Source organism: Rhinopithecus roxellana, chromosome 5 (assembly GCF_007565055.1).
Source record: "Rhinopithecus roxellana isolate Shanxi Qingling chromosome 5, ASM756505v1, whole genome shotgun sequence".
In the NCBI taxonomy this organism is placed as follows: domain Eukaryota; kingdom Metazoa; phylum Chordata; class Mammalia; order Primates; family Cercopithecidae; genus Rhinopithecus; species Rhinopithecus roxellana.
In genome coordinates, this window is record NC_044553.1 from 52,529,172 (window position 1) to 52,549,905 (window position 20,734).

The 20,734-nt window shown below is 42.6% G+C and overlaps 1 protein-coding gene across 6 annotated transcripts in view; it reads left to right on the forward strand.

Moving 5' to 3' along the window:
• The first annotated feature begins 228 nt into the window (after positions 1 to 228).
• Positions 229 to 20,734, forward strand: part of HECTD1 (HECT domain E3 ubiquitin protein ligase 1) — a 112,895-nt gene continuing 92,389 nt past the window's right edge. For 5 of the 6 annotated variants that reach the window (XM_010374654.2, XM_010374658.2, XM_010374656.2 and 2 more), the window contains exons 1-2: positions 502 to 631; positions 2,034 to 2,194. In XM_010374654.2, coding sequence (XP_010372956.1) covers positions 2,055 to 2,194 — 140 coding nt within the window. In that variant the 5' untranslated portion in view covers positions 502 to 631; positions 2,034 to 2,054. Of the gene's footprint in view, positions 1,001 to 2,033; positions 2,195 to 20,734 lie in introns of all 6 variants that reach the window. The other variant, XM_030931676.1, reaches the window with a different exon arrangement.

A 20,734-nucleotide genomic window follows, 5' to 3' on the forward strand; every position in this document is an offset into this window, starting at 1 on the left:
CTCGGACTGACAGGGAAGCGAGAAGGGCGCCAGGGCGCACCACAGAAAAGTCGCGGCGTAAACGTACGACCCAGCCCGAGGCGGAAGGGACAAGAGCGCCGGGGCAGGGGCGGCGACGCGGCGGCGACGCGGCGTCCCCTGTTGGCGCCCCTGCGCGGCGGTCGGCAGTCTCCGCAGCGCCCCAGGTGGCCGCCGGCGGGGTCGCCGCCGGGGGAGCGGATTTGCTCCGCCTCCGCAGGGCTCGGCTGCCCTCAGCAGCTTCCCCGCCTGGCTCTCGCTCGACCCTACCCCCCTCCCCCTCCCGGTTCGCGATGGACGGGGCCTCCCCCCCTCGCCGCCGCTGCCGCCGTCCGCAGCACCGCGCGGGCCTCTGAGCTGCAGGGCCTGAGGAGCCGCGTGCTGGGAACGGGACGTGCGCTGGCTGCTGCCGCACGGGAGAACCTCTCGCTTCCCTGTCACCAGGTCCCCGCGGAGGAAGGGGAGGGACGAGGCGCGGCTTTTCCTGTGCCGCCTGCCCGGTTCGACCTGCGCGGCCTGCGGCTTCTTGGGAACTCTAGGGCCGCGGCCGGGCCTGGCTGTGCCCGTGGCCTGCTGGGAGCTGGATCCGAGCGGTTTGGAACGACAAGCCCGAGTAAGAGCCTGCGGGAAGGGGAGGCGGGAGCGCCTCGGACCGTCGGAAGGGCCCTGCGTGGGGGCCAGGATCCCCGACGCCCGGCGAGTGGCGGAAAGCGAGACCCCGGCGCCGAGTGAGGTCGGCCAGGCTGCTGCCGACTTCCCCGCTGGCCCCTTTGTTCCCCTCCTGGGGCCCTGCCGGCGGCGGGGCCCGGCTTGCCCGCCCCCAGGCCGGCTCCTTTTGCCCTTGAGAAGGGTTCGCTGCTAGGCCTTCGAGTTCCGGGCGCAGCTCCCGGGAGACCCGGCGCCCTGCCTGGCCCGGCGGCCTCCTCTCGGGCACGAAGGCTTGCTGCTGCTTCCCCAGAACTTCCCCTCCTCCTAGACACAGGTAGTTAACTTAGTGGGGTTTGGTGCTGGGAAACCAGAGCGTGGGGGCCAGCGCCTCTCAGCTCCCGGCTCGGCCGGGCCCCGGGTGTGGGGTCAACCCCGCTGGTCGCCGCCGTTGGGTGCCCACCGCGCCCCGCCGCCGGCTTCCCACACCTGCGGCTGCCTTACGTAGGACCCAGAGCTGTCCTCCAGTTAGGGCGCTTACGGGGCGTTTTTGTAATGACTTGCCTGTTGGGGCTGCTTCTCGGTTTTGTTTTTGTTTTTTTAACCAACTGCCCTATCTTGTGAAGATGGGAAAGAGGGCCCTAGGTTGGCCTATATTCGGATCCGTAACCTGCTAGTCCATTGCATTTACTTTTAGTCTTTTTTTTTTTTTTTTAAACTTTTAAGAATAGTTGTCACGACTGCCAGAATTCCTAACCAACTGTTTATTCATAGATAAATCTTATATATAATTGTCGTTTGTATTTGGACATCTTTAAAATAGAAGTAAATTGAGAAGTCAGCAGAATTTGTGAAGTTGGTGGTAATTTTGAAGGAGAAACAATTTGAAAGGGGATTGGATCAAGGTGTTTAGAGTTTCCTCAAAATACTGAATCTAACCCTTATCTGAAGATCAGTTTTGGGTGGAGAAGGAGGGGGATGAAGTTTGCCGGAAAAAACAGAACCTTTAGTTAGGTGTTCCTTGCTTTTTGGCATAGACTTTAGTGATAGCAGTAGTGGGATCTGAAGCTTGACTGTCTTTGACACAGACAGCTCTGGTTTCTAGTTAAGCAGCAACCTAATCAGCTTATATACTCTGCGAAACTGGTTTTCATTTGGTGTGATATCTGTACGTTAAACCTGGCGGATGAGGAAAGTTGAAAAACTGCATTAAGCACTCTTATGTCCAAACGTACTTAGCAGTCTTTTTTAATTGCTAGGAGGACACTATGAACATTTGGTTCTAGCAGATGTAAAGGAAAAATTTAAGCCCAAGCTGATCAGTCCTGGACATTTAAAGGACTTTTTCCCCTTTACTTTTCAAATTTAAGCAAAGAGGCTTTTAAAAAACCATGGCAGATGTGGACCCAGATACATTGCTGGAATGGCTACAGATGGGACAGGGAGATGAAAGGGACATGCAACTAATAGCCCTTGAACAGCTATGCATGCTGCTTTTGATGTCTGACAACGTGGATCGTTGTTTTGAAACGTAAGTACATTCCTTCATCATCTTCCTTTGGGTTACTGTAGTGACGTCTGTTTTCAACCATTCCCTGACTTCAGTTTATGTAGAAATTTCTCTAGTGAATTTTAACACATATCTTTAAAAAAATTCCTGAAGAGTTTTGTATTTACACTTTTCCAAGAAATAAAAATTGGTAGGTGAAGTAACTCTAGGACTGATAATTACGATGACACAAATACATATTTGTTGAATGAATGTGAATTAGTAGGAATACTAATTTTAACCCATAGCTTGGTTGATTCATTTTCAAAATATGTCATGAACTGGGGAAAATACAAATATTTATATTCGTAAAGGTATGTATTTCTGTACCATGAAATTGACTTAATGGAATAAGAGATGATAATAAACATGTTTTGAACTGCCCATTTCTTCATTGATGTTATATGACAATACTTTTGTTGAAGCAGATCATTGGTTTGTAAATTTCAGTTTGGGAAGATATAAATTGGATCTTAAGCATATATCAGAAGAGTAGAAAATTTAGAGTAGTAGAAATATTTTGAAGTTTGAGGAGTTTAAACAGTTTTATTGAGAGGTTATAACTTAGTATTTATGCGAAAATATAAAAGATAATTCATACTAGATAGGCCTTAAAGCCATTTTTTCCCTCTTATATAAGTCATAACTTGTCCAGTCAGAGTAACCATTCTTCTGAGTGTTGAACATGTGTTTAATTTTTACTGTTTATTTTATATTTGTATTTACAGTTTTGAACTCCAATAATAAGTAATTGAAAACTCTGATGTTTCTTTATTCATTTTAATGCCATTTTAAGGTAATTAGTAGAAAATGTTTGAGATGTTGACCTAAAATTTGATATAATTATCTTAATGTGTTTCAGGTGGGAATAAAGTCTATATTAGTCAATTGGCAAAATTTTTAAAGTACCTTGATTTTTGATTATTGAATAACTTTCAGTTGTAACTCTTGTTAAAACAGTACTAAGATAAAAATCCTTATTAATAAAATTTCCAAATTACAATTAGTTAGTGGTCCATTTATTTCCACCGGTTTTTGTCATTGGCAGAGTTTTTTTTTTTTTTTTTTTTTTTTTTTTTTTGAGACGGAGTCTCGCTCTGTCGCCCAGGCTGGAGTGCAGTGGCGCGATCTCGGCTCACTGCAAGCTCTGCCTCCCGGGTTTACGATTGGCAGAGTTTTGAGTATGTAAGAATAACTTAGCCCTTAGCTGACACTTGTTTTAGCAGGATTTGCAGTGAAGTAGATTTAAAAAAAAATTTTTTTTTTATTGTTTTCCTCATCCTGACTCTCAAGATTAAAAATTGTGTTCATAGATTTCATTAGGGGTAACCTGAAAGTTACTTTTGGTATTTTAAAACTCATACTTGTCAGTCAAGTCAGTTGTCATTTCGTAGCTTCTGTTTAGTACTAATATATAGTAGAGGTATTTGCTATGACATTTAAAAAAGTGTTGCCATATTAAAACAGTTTAAAGGAAATTTTTAAAATGTAAAATTTATCTCTGTAAAATTCTTCCATCCTAACATAACAACTGTTACTTTTTCCATTTTCCCTTCTAGGCTTTATTCACATATAGTATGATGTAATTTTTTTGTTTTTTTAAGAGACTGGGATCTCACTATGTTGCCCAGGCTGGCCTCAAACTCCTGGGTTCAAGTGATTCTCCTGCCTCGTCCTCTTCACTAGCTGGGACTACAGGCTGTGCCACCATACCTGGCTTTATAATGTAATTTTAAGGAAATGAACTTAACTGAAGTTAAGTTAGATGTGATTTACTATGTGAAGGTACAAGAGTATTTCAAGTTGAAGGGGTTTGGTGTACCGTATGTTTGGTGTACCGTACCAGTAACCTCCAAAAACTAGACATTTGATTTAATTTTGTGATTGTTTTGTTTTTAAACATTAGTTTGCTTTCTTCATTATATAGCCAGATTTTCTTTTGTCCTGGTTCCTTCTTGAAACTAGTGAGGCAGGCATAGGGAGATGGAAAGAATAGGCTGTGGCCTCAGAGACTTGGGTTCAGATTCTTGGTCTGCTGTGTTCATTAGCCCCTGAGAGTCTTACTTTCTTCCCCTGTAAAGTGGAGTCTCATACGGAGTCTTGCTCTGTTGCCCAGGCTGGAGTGCAGTGGTGCAATCTTGGCTGACTGCAACCTCCGCCTCCCAGGTTCAAGTGATTCTCCTGCTTCAGCCTCCCAAGTAGCTGGGACTACAGGTGCACACCACCACACCTGGCTAATTTTTGTATTTTTAGTAGAGATGAGATTTCACCATGTTGGCCAGGATAGTCTCCATCTCTTGACCTCATGATCCGCCTGCCTCAGCCTCCTAAAGTGCTGGGATTACAGGCGTGAGTCACCATGCCCAGCCAGTAGTCTTTTTTCCAGTGGGCTTCTTGGGAGGATTAAAGGCGAGAATGTATGTTAAGTGTTTTGAGTAAAGTGGGCTACCCACTGATACCATCATTAATAAATATCTCATTTAAAATTTTATTTTAGCACTTTATTCCATGAATAAAGTCCTTGATTTGGGAAGGTCTTTTAAAATTCTTTTAAACAACTCAAGGCAGGCAAAAAAAGCAAAATGATATGCATATTTTGAATATTGGTAAAAATCTTTCATACTACCTTGATTTCATAAAGTAGTAGCAAATAGGACTTAGTTCTGTCTAATAAACCAAAACATGCCTGTATGTCATGATAATATGTTTGCCTAGTTAACTTGTCTTGATAGTTACACATCTGTTTAGTCAAGAAAGGCAGGTGGTGTGGTAGAAACAATGGCCTCTGCAATGGGATAGACTTGGATTCAGATAGCTGCCTTTTCCACTGAATCGTTGTATGATAGCCTTTGGAGTCTGTTTCCTCATCCTTGCAGGATTTTTCTGAAAATAAATGGGATAATAGTCAAGGATTTCTTTTTTCTTTAACTTAGTATTGTACGTGGCTCTCCACTTTTTTTTTTTTTTTTTGAGACAGAGTCTCGCTCTGTCACTCAGGCTGGAGTGCAGTGGTGCGATCTCGGCTCACTCAACCTCAGCCTCCTGCGTTCAAGTGATTCTCCTACTTCAACCTCCTGAGTAGCTGAGACTACAAGCATGCGCCACCATGCCCGGCTAATTTTTGTACTTTTAGTAGAGACGAGGTTTCACCATGTTTGCCAGGATGGTCTGAATCTCCTGACCTCGTGATCCGCCTGCCTCAGCCTCCCAAAGTACTGGAATTACAGGCGTGAGCCACCATGCCCAGCCAGCCCTCCACTGTTTGTACCCATTTTGACAGTGTCTTTTTGAAGTTAAAGGAATATAACTTTTTCTGTGATGTGTCAGTGCTTCTTATTAATGCCTGAACTTATCAAGGTAATGCTCCAGAAAGTAAAACATGTTCAAGATTGGTTTTTGCTTTTACCTAATGTATGATTGAGCTCTAAAATGTAATATGGCTAGGTGTGGTGGTGTGGTGGCTCACACCTGTAATCCCAGCACTTTAGGAGGCTGAGGTGGGCCGATCACTTGAAGTCAGGAGTTCGAGACCACCCTGGCCAACATGGCGAAACCCATCTCTACTAAAAGTACAAAAATTAGCTGGGCATTGTGGCATGTGCCTGTAATCTCAGCTACTTGTGAGGCTGAGGCAGGAGAATCTCTTGAACCTTGGAGATGGAGGTTGCAGTGAACCAAGATTGTACCATTGCACTCCAGCCTCAGCAACAGAGTGAGACCCTGCCTCCAAAAAAAAAAGTAATATGAGTTATTAGCTAATGAGTACTTTTGTATTCACATCAAAATAAGTGATCATTGTATGTATTAATGTTATAAATGTGTATCATGGGCATTTATAGATCTTGCTACTAAATCTTAATATAATTTGAAAGTTATGTCCTCTGGAAATTGAACATCTCAGAAGATGCTTTTAGGTACCAGAAGGCTCTATTTAAAAAATAATGATGTCACTTAATTTTGAGGGCACAAAACCATGTACAGTAAAAAGTCTGTTGTCTTCCCTTTCCTGTCTCCTGGTTACTTGGTTCCTCTTCCCAGAGGAAACCACTGTTAATCATTTTCTAGTGTATCCTTCAAGAGATATCCAAGGAACATTTTTGAGTCCAGATTCCAAAGCTGTTGAACACAGTGGTAAAAAAAAATCTTTTTTGGTATGTTTACACTAAAAGGTAAAAAAAATACCTGTACAGGAACAAGTTTTTTAACCTTTAAATTGTCTACTTTATGTCAGGTCTTGGAAAGGTATGGTGATGACCAAAACAAATAAATACAGGCTCTGCCCTTATGGTGCCTAATAGTCTAATAGGGAAGACAGATAATTGTGGAAAAAAATTGTGGTTACAAACTGTGTTAAGTGTCATGAAGGAAAAGATCAGGGTACTATGACAGCATGAATGAAGCAGGGACAAGACCTAGAGAGGTGGGGATGGACTGAGTGGTCTTTGGGGAAGTGGTTTTTCTTTTTTTTTTTTTCGCGATAAGAGCCTTGCTGTCTCACCCAGGTTGGAGTGTAATGGCGTGATCTGAACTCATTGCAACCTCCACCTCCCAGGTTCAAGTGATTCTCCTACCTCAGCCTCCCCAGTAACTGGAATTATAGGCACATGCCACCATGCCTGGCTACTTTTTGTGTTTTTAGTAGAGATGGGGTTTCACCGTGTTGGCCAGGCTGGTCTTGAACTCCTGACCTCAAGTGATCTGCCTGCTTTGGCCTCCCAAAGTGCTGGGATTACAGGCATGATCATTTTTTCTTTTTAAAAAAAATTAGATGGAGACAAGGTCTTACTAGGTTCCCCAGGCTCATCTAGAACTCCTGAGCTTAAGTGATCCTCCCGCCTTGGCCTTCCAAAGTGCTGGGATTACAGGCATGAGCCACCGTGCCTGGCCAAGAAAGGGGAAGTGGTTTTTCCTAGAGCTAGGAAGGATGAGTAAGGAGAGATAGGAAGTGGGGACAAAACAAACAAATGCTTGTAGACTTGATCGGAGGCTGTGATCCAGAGAGACAGAGGGTTTTGTGGTAAAAGTAGAAAGTTGAATAGATTTGAGAGAGATTTGGAAGGCAAGATAATCAGGACTTGTCAAATGATTACATATGAGAGAGTGAGAAGGAAGTGTCATGGATGACTCAGGTTACAATGGATGATGATGCCTCTCACTGAGAGAGAACACTGGAAGAGGACCATATTTTGAGGTATTGAGATCATGAGTTTGGATTTGGATATGTTGAGTATGCGGTACTTTTGGGACAACTCGGGAGATATTAAGGAAGCAGTTGTATGAATGACTCTGGAAATTGGAGGTGATGCCTGGATTAGAGAAAAATGTTAGAGTCAAGCGCCTGTGGAGGTTAATTGTGGCTATGGGATGTGATTGAGGTCTAGGGCAGTGATGCTTAAACTCTATGGTCTCAGGACTTCCTTAAGCTCTTAAAAATTATTGTGGATCCCGAAGAACTTTTGTTTATGTTAATATGCTTACTGCTATTTGCCATATTCAGAATGAAACTAGGAAGTTTTTTTTTTTTTTTTTTTTGAGATGGAGTTTTGCTCTGTCACCCAGGCCAGAGTGCAGTGGCACGATCTTGGCTCACTGCAACCTCTGCCTCCTGGGTTCAAGTGATTCTCCAGCATCAGCCTCCCTAGTAGCTGGGATTATAGGTGCGCACCACCGTGTGTGGCTAATTTTTGTATTTTTAGTAGAGACGGGGTTTCACCATGTTGGCCAGGCTGATTTTGAACTCCTGACCTTAGGTCAGAACCCAGGAGGCGGAGCTTACACTGAGCCGAGATTGCGCCAGTGCACTACGACCTGGGCGACAGAGCGAGACTCCATCCCCAAAAAAAAAAATTATTATAATAATAAACGCCTTATGCATTAAAATTTTTTTTTAGAAAAATAACTTTTTTAAAAGAAAACGTTTTGGGAGGATAGTGGCATTGATTTACATTTTTGCAAGTCTCCTTAAAATCTGCCTTAATGGAAGATAGCTGGATTCTCATGTCTACTTCTGCATTCAGTTTGTTGCATTATGTTATTTTGATTGAAATATATGAAAAAATCATCCACAGGTGTATTTGGGGAAGGGAAGAATATTATATTTTTTAACATAATCATGGATATGCTTCTTTAATAACATATCAAAATTCAACAAGTGATAGTTTCTTAAGGGTTAGTTATAATGTGGATTCTGTTTTGTTTTTTTTTCCTTCGAGACAGGGTTTCGCACCCAGGCTGGAGTGTAGTGGTGCAATCTTGGCTCACTGCAACCTCCACTTCCTAGATTCAAGCAGTTCTCCCACCTTAGCCTCTTCAGTAACTGGGACTACAGGCACACACAACCACACCGGGATAATTTTTTTATTTTTAGTATTTTATGTTGGTCAGGCTGGTCTCGAACTCCTGACCTCAAGTGATGTACCTGCCTTGGCCTCCCAAAGTGCTGGATTACAGGCATGAGCCACTACACCCTGCCAGGATTAGTTATACAGTTATATTAGTTATAGTAATGTGGATTCTGATATCATGTCAGTGAATTTATACTCTGTTACATTAAAATCTGATGGTCTGTCTTATACTTTGAGTGACTGTTTTACCCATATTTACTTTCGCAAAAATCATGCATTGGTCATGTGGAAAATATCAGTCCACTGAGTTACATAGATTTTCCAAATGTGGACGTATCTCATTCCACAGTGCCAAAAAGTCATATTTGTTAATATGACGACCACTCTCATCAGACAAGTTTTTAAATATTCAGAAGCTGGCAAGCTCATGGTATGAAATACAAGTTTTCCAAAATTGTCATTTTTGCTTGTTAAGTTGAGTGTTATGATTGGCAACAAATACTGTTGATTGTTTTCCTTGAAATGAAAGGCATACATGATTAAATTTTGAGAAAATGTTTGCCAGATATCCAAGTCTGAATAATCAGTTTGTCTGATAGTCCTTCAAGTAAAAAAGGTGTTGCAAGAAAAAAGTGGCTAGTTCAGTTCTCAAGTTATGTACTTTGCCATGATTCTTCAGTATGCAGTGCTTTATAATTAATTCCCATTTCCTTTAAGTAGAATATTGAAAAGATGTATCTTCAAGGGTTGAGATTTAGTAAATTGAATACTTTTGTTGCATCATGTAGTTTATTCTTTGGTGAAATTGGCTTTTTTCTTAATACTCGTGCTTGGCAGTGAAGAATACAGTTAACTAGTAGTACAGCTTAGTGCTACTGCCTTGATTCATATTAAAGCACCTGCACTTTTATCCACCATTGCTTTTGCATCATTAGTGCACGTGTAACACAGGAAAGAAAATGATTCAAGAAGAGAAAGGGCAATTGTTTTGAATACTAGTGAGAGGTCAAGTAGGGTTAAGATGAAAAGATGTCCTTTAGATTTAGCAACATTTTCAAGGTCATTGATCTTAATGAGAGCTGAGTGGAGTAGTGGTAAGGGGCAGATTTAAATGGGTTGAGGAGTGAGTGGGACGTGAAATTGAGGACATTTGGAAACTTTTTTGAAGAACTGAATTGGAAAAGGAGTGTGGGTTTTTTTCTCTTAAAGGTCAGAGCTAAGAGAGCGAGTGAATAATCCCTAGGGTAAGGATTCTGAAAAACTGGGAGAGAATTGGCTTTTGTATAGAAGCAGTACTTCTTAAATTTTAATGTGCATAATGAGAATCACCTGGGGATCATGTTAAGCTGCATATTCTGATTCAGTTGGTCTTGTATGAAGCTTGATACTCTAAATTTCTAATATGGACCTAGATTATGCAGAAGCTGTTGGTCAGAAAATCCCACCTTGAGTAGCAAAACCCTGATCTACTGGTGGAGAGACTGGTTTTAGGCCAGTCTACTAAGAAAGAAGTTGTATGCTACCGTTATAAAAGAGAAGATGGAGACGTTAGATGCACATGTTTTGGGTTTGATGGTAAAAAGTTGAAGGACTGGGGCTGGGCGTGGTGGCTTGTGCCTATCTGTAATCCCAGCACTTTGGGAGGCCAGGGCGGGTGGATCAGTTTTGAGGTCAAGGGTTCGAGACCAGCCTGGCCAACATGGCGAAACCCCCTCTCTACTAAAAATACAAAAAATTAGCCAGGTGTGGTGGCACACCCCTGTAATCACAGCTTCTCAGGAGGCTGAGGTATGAGAATAGTTTGAGCCCAGAAGGTGGAGGTTGCAGTGATCTGAGATCACAACACTGCATTCCAGCCTGGGTGACAGAGTAAGACTCTGTCTCTTAAAAAAAAAAAAGGTTGAAGGGCTGGGTGTGGTGGCTCATGCCTGTAATTTCAGCACTTGGGGAGGCAGAGGTGGGAGGATAGCTTGAATCCAGGATTTTGAGACCAGCTTGAACAACATAGTGAGACCCTGTCTCTATAAATAATAAAAAATTAGTTGGGTATGGTTGCTTTAGTTGGTTATGGTTGCACCCGTAGTCACAGCTACTCAGGAGGCTGAGGTGGGAAGGATCACTTGAGCCTTGGAGGTGGAGGCTGCAGTGAGCCCGTGATTGTGCCGCTGCACTAAGCCTGGGCTACAGAGTGAGACCCTGTCTCAAATAAATAAGTAAATAAAATTGAAGGGATTTGATCTGATGATTATTTTCTTCTTGAAGTATGAGATTAAAAAGAGTGGTAGTATCTGGGATTGGTATGGAAAAGTGAATATGCTCAGTTAGTGCTAGTAGCTTTGTAACAGACATCCTTTCATCAAAGCTAACTATAACCAGAGTTATAGTCTTTTTTTTTTTTTTTTTTCAGCTGGAGTCTTGCTCTGTTATCCTGGCTGGAGTGCAGTGATGTGATTTCGGCTCACTTAAACCTCTGCCTCCTGGGTTCAAGTGATTCTTGTGGCTCAGCCGCCCAAGTAACTGAGACTACAGGCATGTGCCAGCAAGCCAGGCTTATTTTTGTATTTTTTATAGAGACTGGATTTCACCATGATGGCCAGACTGGTCTTGAACTCCTGACCTCAGGTGATCTGCTCGCCTTGGCCTCCCGGAATGCTGGGATTACAGGTCTGAGCCACAGTGCGTGGTCCTGAGTTATACTCTTAAAAATTGATTTGCCTGTATTACTACTGCCTTTTACAGAATCTGTTGGGTTCTTTACCTAGCGGGTTAAATTTAAGTGTCTTCAAAGACCCCTCCTGCATGTTCTCACATGTATACACTACTACCACTTTACTATATTTTGAGTTCTCCACTGGACTATGAGCTCATCTTTGTTTTCCCATTGCTGAGCATAGTGCCTGGCACACAAATAGCTAATATCCAGATGGTGAAGGAATGAATTGAAGAAATTCCTTATATTGGAATTTTTTCCACCTAATGCCTAAAATGCCCATGGAAGATGTTTGTGGAGTTGAGAAACTGGTTGTTAGTGTGCAGGTGGAAGAGTATTGTATTCTTTTTTTGTAGCAGAAATAGTAATGGTATCAATAAGTACTTTCCTGACTTTCTATGATAAATGTACCTGCCTTTTTTTTTTTTTTTTTTTCTGAGATGGAGTCACGCTCTGTCGTCTAAGCTGGAGTGCGGTGGCGTGATCTCGGCTCACTGCAACCTCTACCTCCCGAGTTCAAGCGATTCTTCTGCCTCTGCCTTCTAAGTAGCTGAGATTACAGGCGTGTGTCACCACACCCAGCTAATTTTTGTATTTTTTAGTAGAGACAGGGTTTCACCATATAGGCCAGGCTGGTCTCAAACTCCTGACCTCGTGATCCGCCTGCCTCGGCCTCCCAAAGTGCTGGGATTACAGGTGTGAGCCACTATGCCTGACCTGTACCTGCCTTTTCTATATTGACCTGTTTTCTTCTTCTACCTAATGACAGAGTAATAGGGAAGTGAATTACTTTTGTTGATCAGCCCTGATCCTTCTCTGGAGAAGGAATGTTCATTGATATATCAAATATGTTTAATCCTCAAGAGTTAAATAAATGAACCAAACACGGTGGCTCATGCTTGTAATCCCAGCACTTTGGGAGGCTGAGGCAGGTGGATGACTTAAACTCAGAAGTTCAAGTCCAGCCTGGCCAACGTGGCAAAATCCCGTCCCTACTAAAAATACAAAAATTAGCAGGGCGTGGTGGCACGTTCCTGTAATTCCAGCTTCTCGGGAGGCTGAGGCACGAGAATCGCTTGAACCTGGGAGGCGGAGGTTGCAGTGAGCCCAGATTGCACTACTGCATTCTAGCCTGGGAGACAGAGTGAGACTCTGTCTCAAAAAAAAGAAAAAAAATTAAATGAATTTCTGTAAACAGACAGCAACTGTGTATGTGCTGCATTTCAGTGGACAGCAGAGAGAAGTGCTGGAATGAGAAACATTGTCTGCGAGGGTTTCTAACCTGGTACTCCAGGGGGTCCATAGGTGATTAAATTCAGGGAGCTTTTGTGACGATTACCAAAGTTTCTGTCAGCTAAAAAAATGTAGAGGCCAGGCACCACTAGTGGCTCACGCCTGTAATCCTAGCACTATGGGAGGCCGGGGTGGGTGGATCACCTGAGTCGGGAGTTCGAGAGCAGTCTGGCCAATGTGGTGAAACCCCGTCTCTACTAAAAATACAAAAATTAGCAGAGCTCTGGTGGCATGCACCTGTAATCTCAGCTACTTGGGAGTCTGAGGAGTCGCTTGACCCTGGGAGGCAGAGGTTGGAGTGAGCCGAAATTGCACCACTGCACTGCAGCCTGGGCTGCAGAGTGAGACCCTGTCTCAAAAACAAAACAAAAAAAAGTTAAAAACCACTGTTAATAGTTTTAACAGCAAAAATACAAGGAAAGTTTATCAGAGATAGATTTTTATCATTCTTATGTATAGGTATGATATTGTGTTTTATAATACTTTGTAAGTGTGCTTTGCATAGTTCTTGACTGTATCATTAGATTGAATTCCTCAGAGTCAGTGAAGTCTTTCTTACTCATCTTTGTATCCTACCCCCAACACTTAGCATAGCACTTGGCATAGAAAGGCATTCAATGGATGTGTTGAATGAATTGCAGTCAAATTTGTATGTGTGTTTTAATTGGAGAAAAGCAAACTCACATCCTATAATTGGACTTTACCCCCTTTTTCTTTGCAAGGGAAAACCATAATTTTCAGCTACTATACCAGGAGTTATTTTTAGCTCAGCAATACCAAGAAAGTTAAGGCTGGGAGCAGAGGCAAAAATGGAATATGCAATGAATCAAAATATGTTGTGTTATTTATTGTCTTTAAGAAACCAGATGTGTTCAGGTTTTTCAGCTAAAATATTTCGTTTTTTAAAAATGAAGTGCCTAATTTACCGACTATTTTATAAAATATCTTTTCTATAGATAATGCCCTTTAAAAAAAAAAAAAGTTGAATTCTTTCATGTCATTGCCAGTCTTCTGAAATCTTGGCCCAAGTCCAACTGAGATAGCCTGAAAAAAGCATATGGTAGTTATAGTACAGAAAATATTACAATTCCCAGGGAAATTCTTTCTCTTTGGAACCTCATGTAACCTTTTTTATTGTTTTTATTTTATTTTATTTTTTTTTATTTTTTTGAGACGGAGTCTCGCTCTGTCGCCCAGGCGGGAGTGCAGTGGCCGGATCTCAGCTCACTGCAAGCTCCGCCTCCCGGGTTTACGCCATTCTCCTGCCTCAGCCTCCTGAGTAGCTGGGACTACAGGTGCCACCACCTCGCCCGGCTAGTTTTTTGTATTTTTTAGTAGAGACGGGGTTTCACCATGTTAGCCAGGATGGTCTCGATCTCCTGACCTCGTGATCCACCCGTCTCGGCCTCCCAAAGTGCTGGGATTACAGGCTTGAGCCATCGCGCCCGGCCACCTTTTTTATTGTTTTAAGATACTTATCTTTGCTTCCATCAGGGAAAGATTCTGATGTCTTTACAGGTAGCATTTTGGAAACCAGTGCCTAATTTGGAGTCATCTGAAGATTCTTCTTAATCTCACTTGTGTGGTTGACTACTCTGACAGGAGTTCTGTATAGAATGATTGATCCTAAAGTTTCCTAAATAAGTCTCCTAATCTATTGGTGTTATATTAATAATGTAGTACTCATTTTAAGATAATAACAGAGAATTTCTACCTATTATGTAAGAGGTAAATACTTGGCAAGCTTAAAATTTTGAATAACTGTCATTATATATAAAATTTTGTGCCATAGAAGTATCATTTTAGCATTATTCAGGGAGGGCTGTGATTATTCTATGAATGATAGTTAATTTTTTCTTAAATTTGTTTAAATTACATACGGTGAAGTTAACTTTTTATTATTGTACATTGCTATGAGTCATGTCACCACCACTACAATTGAAATGCAAAACGTTTCCATCAGTTTGAAACATCATCTAGTGCTGTCCCTTTGAACTCAAACCCTTTTCCCACCCTAGTGCCTGGCACTTGGTGGCCTGTTTTCTATTGATATAGTTTTGACTTTTCATATATATAATATGTAGTTTTTTAAGTCTGATTTCTTTGACTTAGCATATTGCATTTGAAATTCATCAATGTTGCTATTGTATCAATAGTTCCTTCTCTTTAATTGCTAAGTAATATTCCTTTTCATGGATGTTTTGGTGATTATGACCTAAACTGCTATAAACAGTAGTGTATAGATTTTGTGTGTGTAAGAACATAAGTTTTTAAAAAATATTTATTTATTTATTTTTTGAGATGGAGTTTCGCTCTTATTGCCCAGACTGGAGTGCAGTGGCTCGATCTTGGCTCACTGCAATCTCTGCCTCCCAAGTACAAGTGATTCTCCTACCTCAGCCTCCCAAGTAGCTGGGATTACAAGTGCCTGCCACCATACCTGGCTGATTTTTGTATTTTTAGTGAGAACGGGGTTTCACGATGTTGGCCAGGCTGGTCTCAAACTCCTGACCTCAGGTGATCTGCCCACCTCAGCCTCCCAAAGTGCTGAGATTACAGACATGAGCCACCGCGTCCAGCCGTAAGTTTTTATTTCTTCTGAAATTCTTGGAGATAAATTCAGCAAGATGTAGACATTGAAAAACTTACTTCAAAATTTATATGGAAATGCAAAGGACTTAGGCTTGCCAAAACAACTTTTATGAAGAACAAAGTTAGGAAATAATGCTACTTTATCTTTCAGTATTTATTATGCAGCTGCAGTAATGAAGACAATGTAGTATTGATATAAACAAAGACAAATAGAACAGTGGAACAGAATACAGAGTTCAGAAATAGACTGAACTCTGTCCACATATATGGAAAACTTACTTTGACAAAGGTACAAAGGCAGTTCGGTGGAAAAAGGATAGTTTTTTTTTGTGATGCTGAAACAATTGGATATCCATATGCAATAAGTTTAACTTTGATACATATCTCACACTATATATATTTTTAAAAACCCAAATGAATCACAGACCTAGTTGTAAAACCTAAAACTACAAAACTTCTAGAAGAAAACATAGGAAAAATTCTTTGTGACCTTGTGTTACGCAAATATTTCTTTAGATAAGCACCAAAAAGCACAGTTCATAAGAGAGTAAATTTTTATGTTTGAAGGTTTTTACTACTAATTTAGTTTCTGTGATAGATACAGGATTATCCAGGTTATCTAATGTTTCTTGCGTGAGTTTTGGTAGAATGTCGTATTTTATTTTTTTTGAGATGGAGTCATTCTGTCGCCAGGCTGGAGTACAGTGGTGCGATCATGGCTCATTGCAACCTCCGCCTCCTGGGTTCAAATGATTCTCCTGCCTCAGTCTCTGGAGTAGCTGGAATTACAGGCGCGTGCCACCACGCCTGGCTAATTTTTTGCATTTTTAGTAGAAACGGAGTTTCACCATGTTAGCCAGGCCGATCTTGAACTCCTGACCTCAGGTGATATCCCTGTCTCTGCCTCCCAAAGTGCTGAGATTACAGGCGTGAACCACCACGCCCGGCCAGTAGAATGTCTTGTAAGGACTTTGTCTGTTTAATCTGAATTTAAATTTATGGGCATAGAGTTGTTTGTGATATTCCCTTTTATCCTTTTGATATCTGTAGGATCATTAGTGATAAACCCCCTTTTAATCCTGATATTGGTTATTTTGGTTAATCTGGCTAGAGATTTATCCATTGTTCAAGAACCTTTTCCAAGAACCAGCTTTTGGCTTCATTCATTTTCCCTATTTTTCCTGTTTAAAGTTTTATTGATTTCTGTTCTTTATTATTGCCTTCTGCTTTGGTTTTGTGTTTAATTTGCTCTTTTTTTCCTCTGTTTTCTTTTTCTTTCTTTCTTTCTTTCTTTTTTTTTTTTTTGAGAAGGAGTCTCACTCTTGTTGCCCAGGCTAGAGTGCAGTGGCGCGATCTTGGCTCAGTGCAAGCTCCACCTCCTGGGTTCATGCCATTCTCCTGCCTCAGCCTCCCCAGCAGCTGGGACTACAGGCTCACGCTGCCATGCCCGGCTAATTTTTTGTATTTTTAGTAGAGACGGAATTTCACCATGTTAGCCAGGATAGTCTCGGTCTCCTGACCTTGTGATCCGCCCACCTTTGCCTCCCAAAGTGCTGGGATTACAGGCGTGAGCCACCGTTCCCGGCCTTCTTTTTCTTTTCTTTTCTTTTCTTTTTTTTTTTTTGAGACAGTCTTACTCTGTCACCCAGGCTGGAGTGCAGTGACAGGGATCTTGGCTCACTGCAACCTCCAGCTCCCGGGTTCAAGCGATTCTCCTCCTCCTTCAGCAGATTACAGGCGCTCAAGACCATACCCGGCTAATTTTTGTATTTTTTAGTAGAGATGGGGTTTCACCAAATTGTCAAGGCTGATCTCGAACTCCTGACCTCAGATGATCCACCTGCCTCAGCCTCCCAAAGTGGTGGGATTACAGGCGTGAGCCACCGCACCCAACCTTTTTCTCTGTGTTCTTTCTTTCTGTCCTTTTTTTTTGAGATGGAGTTTCGCTTTTGTTGCCCAGGCTGGAGTGCAGTGGTGTGATCTTGGCTCACTGCAACCTCCGCCTCCCGGGTTCAATCCATTCTCCCACCTCAGCTTCCCAAGTAGCTGGTATTATAGGCATGCACCACCACACCTGGCCAGTTTTTTTTTTGTTTGTGTTTTTGTATTTTTAGTAAAGACGGGGTTTCTCCATATTGGTCAGGCTGGTCTCTAACTCGCAACCTCAGGTGACCTGCCTGCCTCGACCTCCCAAAGTGCTGGGATTACAGGCGTGAGCCACCATGCCTGCCCTTCTCTGTTTTCTTCTTATTTATTTATTTTTTTTTTCAGACAGAGTCTCCCTCTGTCGCCCAGGCTGGAGTGTAGTGGCGCACTCTCGCTCACTGCAAGCTGCGCCTCCCGGGTTCATGCCATTCTCCTGCCTCAGCCTCCCGAGTAGCTGGGACTACAGGCGTCCGCCACCACGCCCGGCTAGTTTTTTGTATCTTTAGTAGAGATAGGGTTTCACCGTGTTAGTCAAGATGGTCTCGATCTCCTGACCTCATGATCCGCCCACCTCGGCCTCCCAAAGTGCTGGGATTACAGGCGTGAGCCACCAAGCCCGGCCCTCTGTTTTCTTAAGTGAAAGCTGGGGTTTGATTTTTGAAAGCTGGTGTTTGAGGCCTTAAGCATTTAATGCCATAAATTTATCTTTATATACTACTTTAGTTGTATCCTACAAAGTTTGATGTTATATATTTATTTCATTCAGTTAGTAATTTTTTTTTTTTTTTTGAGACAAGGTCTGGTCCAGACAGAGAAACCCCATCTCCAGCCCAGGCTGGAGTGCAGTGGTGTCATCTTGGCTCGCTGCAGCCTCGATCTCCCAGGCTCAAGCCATCTTTCCCACCTTAACCTCCTGACTAGCTAGGATTGCAGGCATGTGCCACCATGCCCAGCTTATTTTTGTATTTATTGTACAGACAGGGTTATGTTGCCCAGGCTGGACTGGAACTCCTGAACTAAAGCCATCTGCCTGCCTCAGCTTCCCAAAGTGTTAGGATTACAGGCGTGAGCCACTGCATCTGGCCGGTCACAACATATTAACTAAGGAAATAAGCTAATTATGGGATAGTATTTATAGTATGGTTCTACTTAGGAATAACGAAAACATATGGAAAAATGAGGCCAGGTGCAGTGACTCAGGTCTGTAACCCCAGTGTTTTGGGAGGCTGAGGCAGGAGGATTGCTTGAGCCCAGGAGTTTGGAGCTCCTGAAACATCCAAGGTAGTACTGAGTTATGATTGCACAACTGTACTCTAGCCTGAGTGACAGTGAGATGCTGTCTTTTTAAAAAACAAAACCAAAAAAGGTGGGGTGCTGTGGGGCATGCCTGTAATCTTAGCACTTTGGGAGGCTGAGGTGGGAGGATCATTTGAGGCCAGGAGTCGGAGACCAGTCTGAGCAACAGAGAGAAAACTTACCTGTTAAAAAATCAATATATAAAAAATAGGGCCCAGCGCAGCGACTGCCCACATGTGGGAGGCCAAGATGGGAGGATTGCTTGAGCCCAGGAGTTTGAAACCAGCCTGGGCAACATAACGAGACCCCCATCTCTACAAAAAATAAAAAAAAATTAGCCAAGCATAGTGGTGTTTAAGGCTGCAGTGAGCTGTAATTGTGCCATTGTACTTCAGCCTAGCCTACAGAGCAAGACTGTCTCTCTTAGAATTAAAAACAAAACAAAAAACAAGAAAAGGACTAATACTCATCAATCTTCAGATACAGTATTACCTCTTGGTTGGAATTATGGGGGCTTTCACTTTGTACATTATGTGTTTCTATAGTATTTTCATTTTATTGCTTTGTACTCAGATAAAAGCTAAGACACAATCTGGACTCAACGAGTTCATCCTGATCTTTTGCCCTTTGGCTCTGATTTCCAACTGCACCATGATACTTGCAGATCATTTATATCAGTTACTTATTGCTGTGTGACAAATCACCCCAAAGTTAGTAGTATACAACAAGAATTATGCTAACAGATTATCTGGATTTTGAAAACTGGAAAGGGTAGAGTGGAGATGGCTTGTCTCTGTTCTGCGATATCTGGGACCTCAGCTAGGAAATCTCAAAGATGGGAAATGACTTGACACTTAGGCACTAGAATCACCAGATGATTGGTTCTGTTGCATGCGGTTGAGCCTGGCTTCTAGCTGGGACCTTGCCTAGATTTGTTAGTTGGAACACCTACATGTGGACTCTCAATGTGGCTGCTTAGGCTTCCTCACAGGATGGTGACTGGGTTCTAAGAGCATGAGTCCCAAAAGAATGCGGTAGAAGCTGTATCATCTTTTGTTTATTGAGTTAGCATTCGAAGTCACACAGTGGTCACTTTGACTATAATCGTAAGCCTGCATGGATTCAAGAGGAAAGAACACGGGCCCTCTCTTAGGGAAGACTATCAAAGTCACATTGTAAAAAAGAATATGTGGGGTGGGAGATAGATAATGTTGTGGACATGACTGGAAAATACTAGCTGCCTCATCATGTAATTCCTCAAACATCTTTTCTTTTTTTTTTTTTTTTTTTTTTTTTGAGGCGGAGTCTCGCTCTGTCGCCCGGGCTGGAGTGCAGTGGCCTGATCTCAGCTCACTGCAAGCTCCGCCTCCCGGGTTTACGCCATTCTCCTGCCTCAGCCTCCCGAGTAGCTGGGACTACAGGCGCCCGCCACCTCGCCCGGCTAGTTTTTTTGTATTTTTAGTAGAGACGGGGTTTCACCGTGTTAGCCAGGATGGTCTCGATCTCCTGACCTCGTGATCCGCCCGTCTCGGCCTCCCAAAGTGCTGGGATTACAGGCTTGAGCCACCGCGCCCGGCCTCAAACATCTTTTCTAAGACAGGGTCTCACTCTCATCCAGGCTGGAATGCAGCTCACTGTAGCCTCTACCTCCTGGGCTCAAGTGATCCTCCTACCTCAGCCCTCTACCCCCCAATCCGGTAGCTGGGACTATAGGCGTGCACCACCATGCCCAGCTAATTATTTAAATTTTTGTGGAGATGGGATGTCGCTGTGTTGCCCAGGCTGGTCTTGAACTCCTGGGCTCAAGCAGTCCCATCTTGGCCTCCCAAAGTGCTGGGATTAATGGTGGGAGCCACTGTGCCCGGCTGATGCATTTGGATTTTATCCTCAGGGTACTGAAGGATATGAAATTAACAGATTTGTGTTTTAAAAAAATATCTTTGGTAATAGAATGGTGAATGGACTGGAGAGTCTAAGTGAGAGATTCTGGTTAGGAAGCTGTGGTAGTAATACAGAAAAGAAGTGAGGAGGGTTGGAATTCTAAGGACAGATACTAAACCGAGTTAGGAGGTAGAACCAACAAGATTAAGTCTTAGATTTTGTATTTTAGAAACGAGTTCTGGAAAACTTTTATGAATTTTGCGTGAGTGACTAAGCATATAGTAGATTAGAGGATATGAGTAATATGGCTTTTGGTAAAAAAGCTTCTTTTAGTCTTGGGCATTATGTTTGACAGCTCCTGAAACATATCCCGGTAGCAGTAGATGAGTAGGGGAGGCAGTTATGTCTGCAGTTCTGTTATTTAGGAGAGCAGTTTGGGCTAGAGGCTGGAGTTGGCATTTTGCTTTACTATGGGAAATG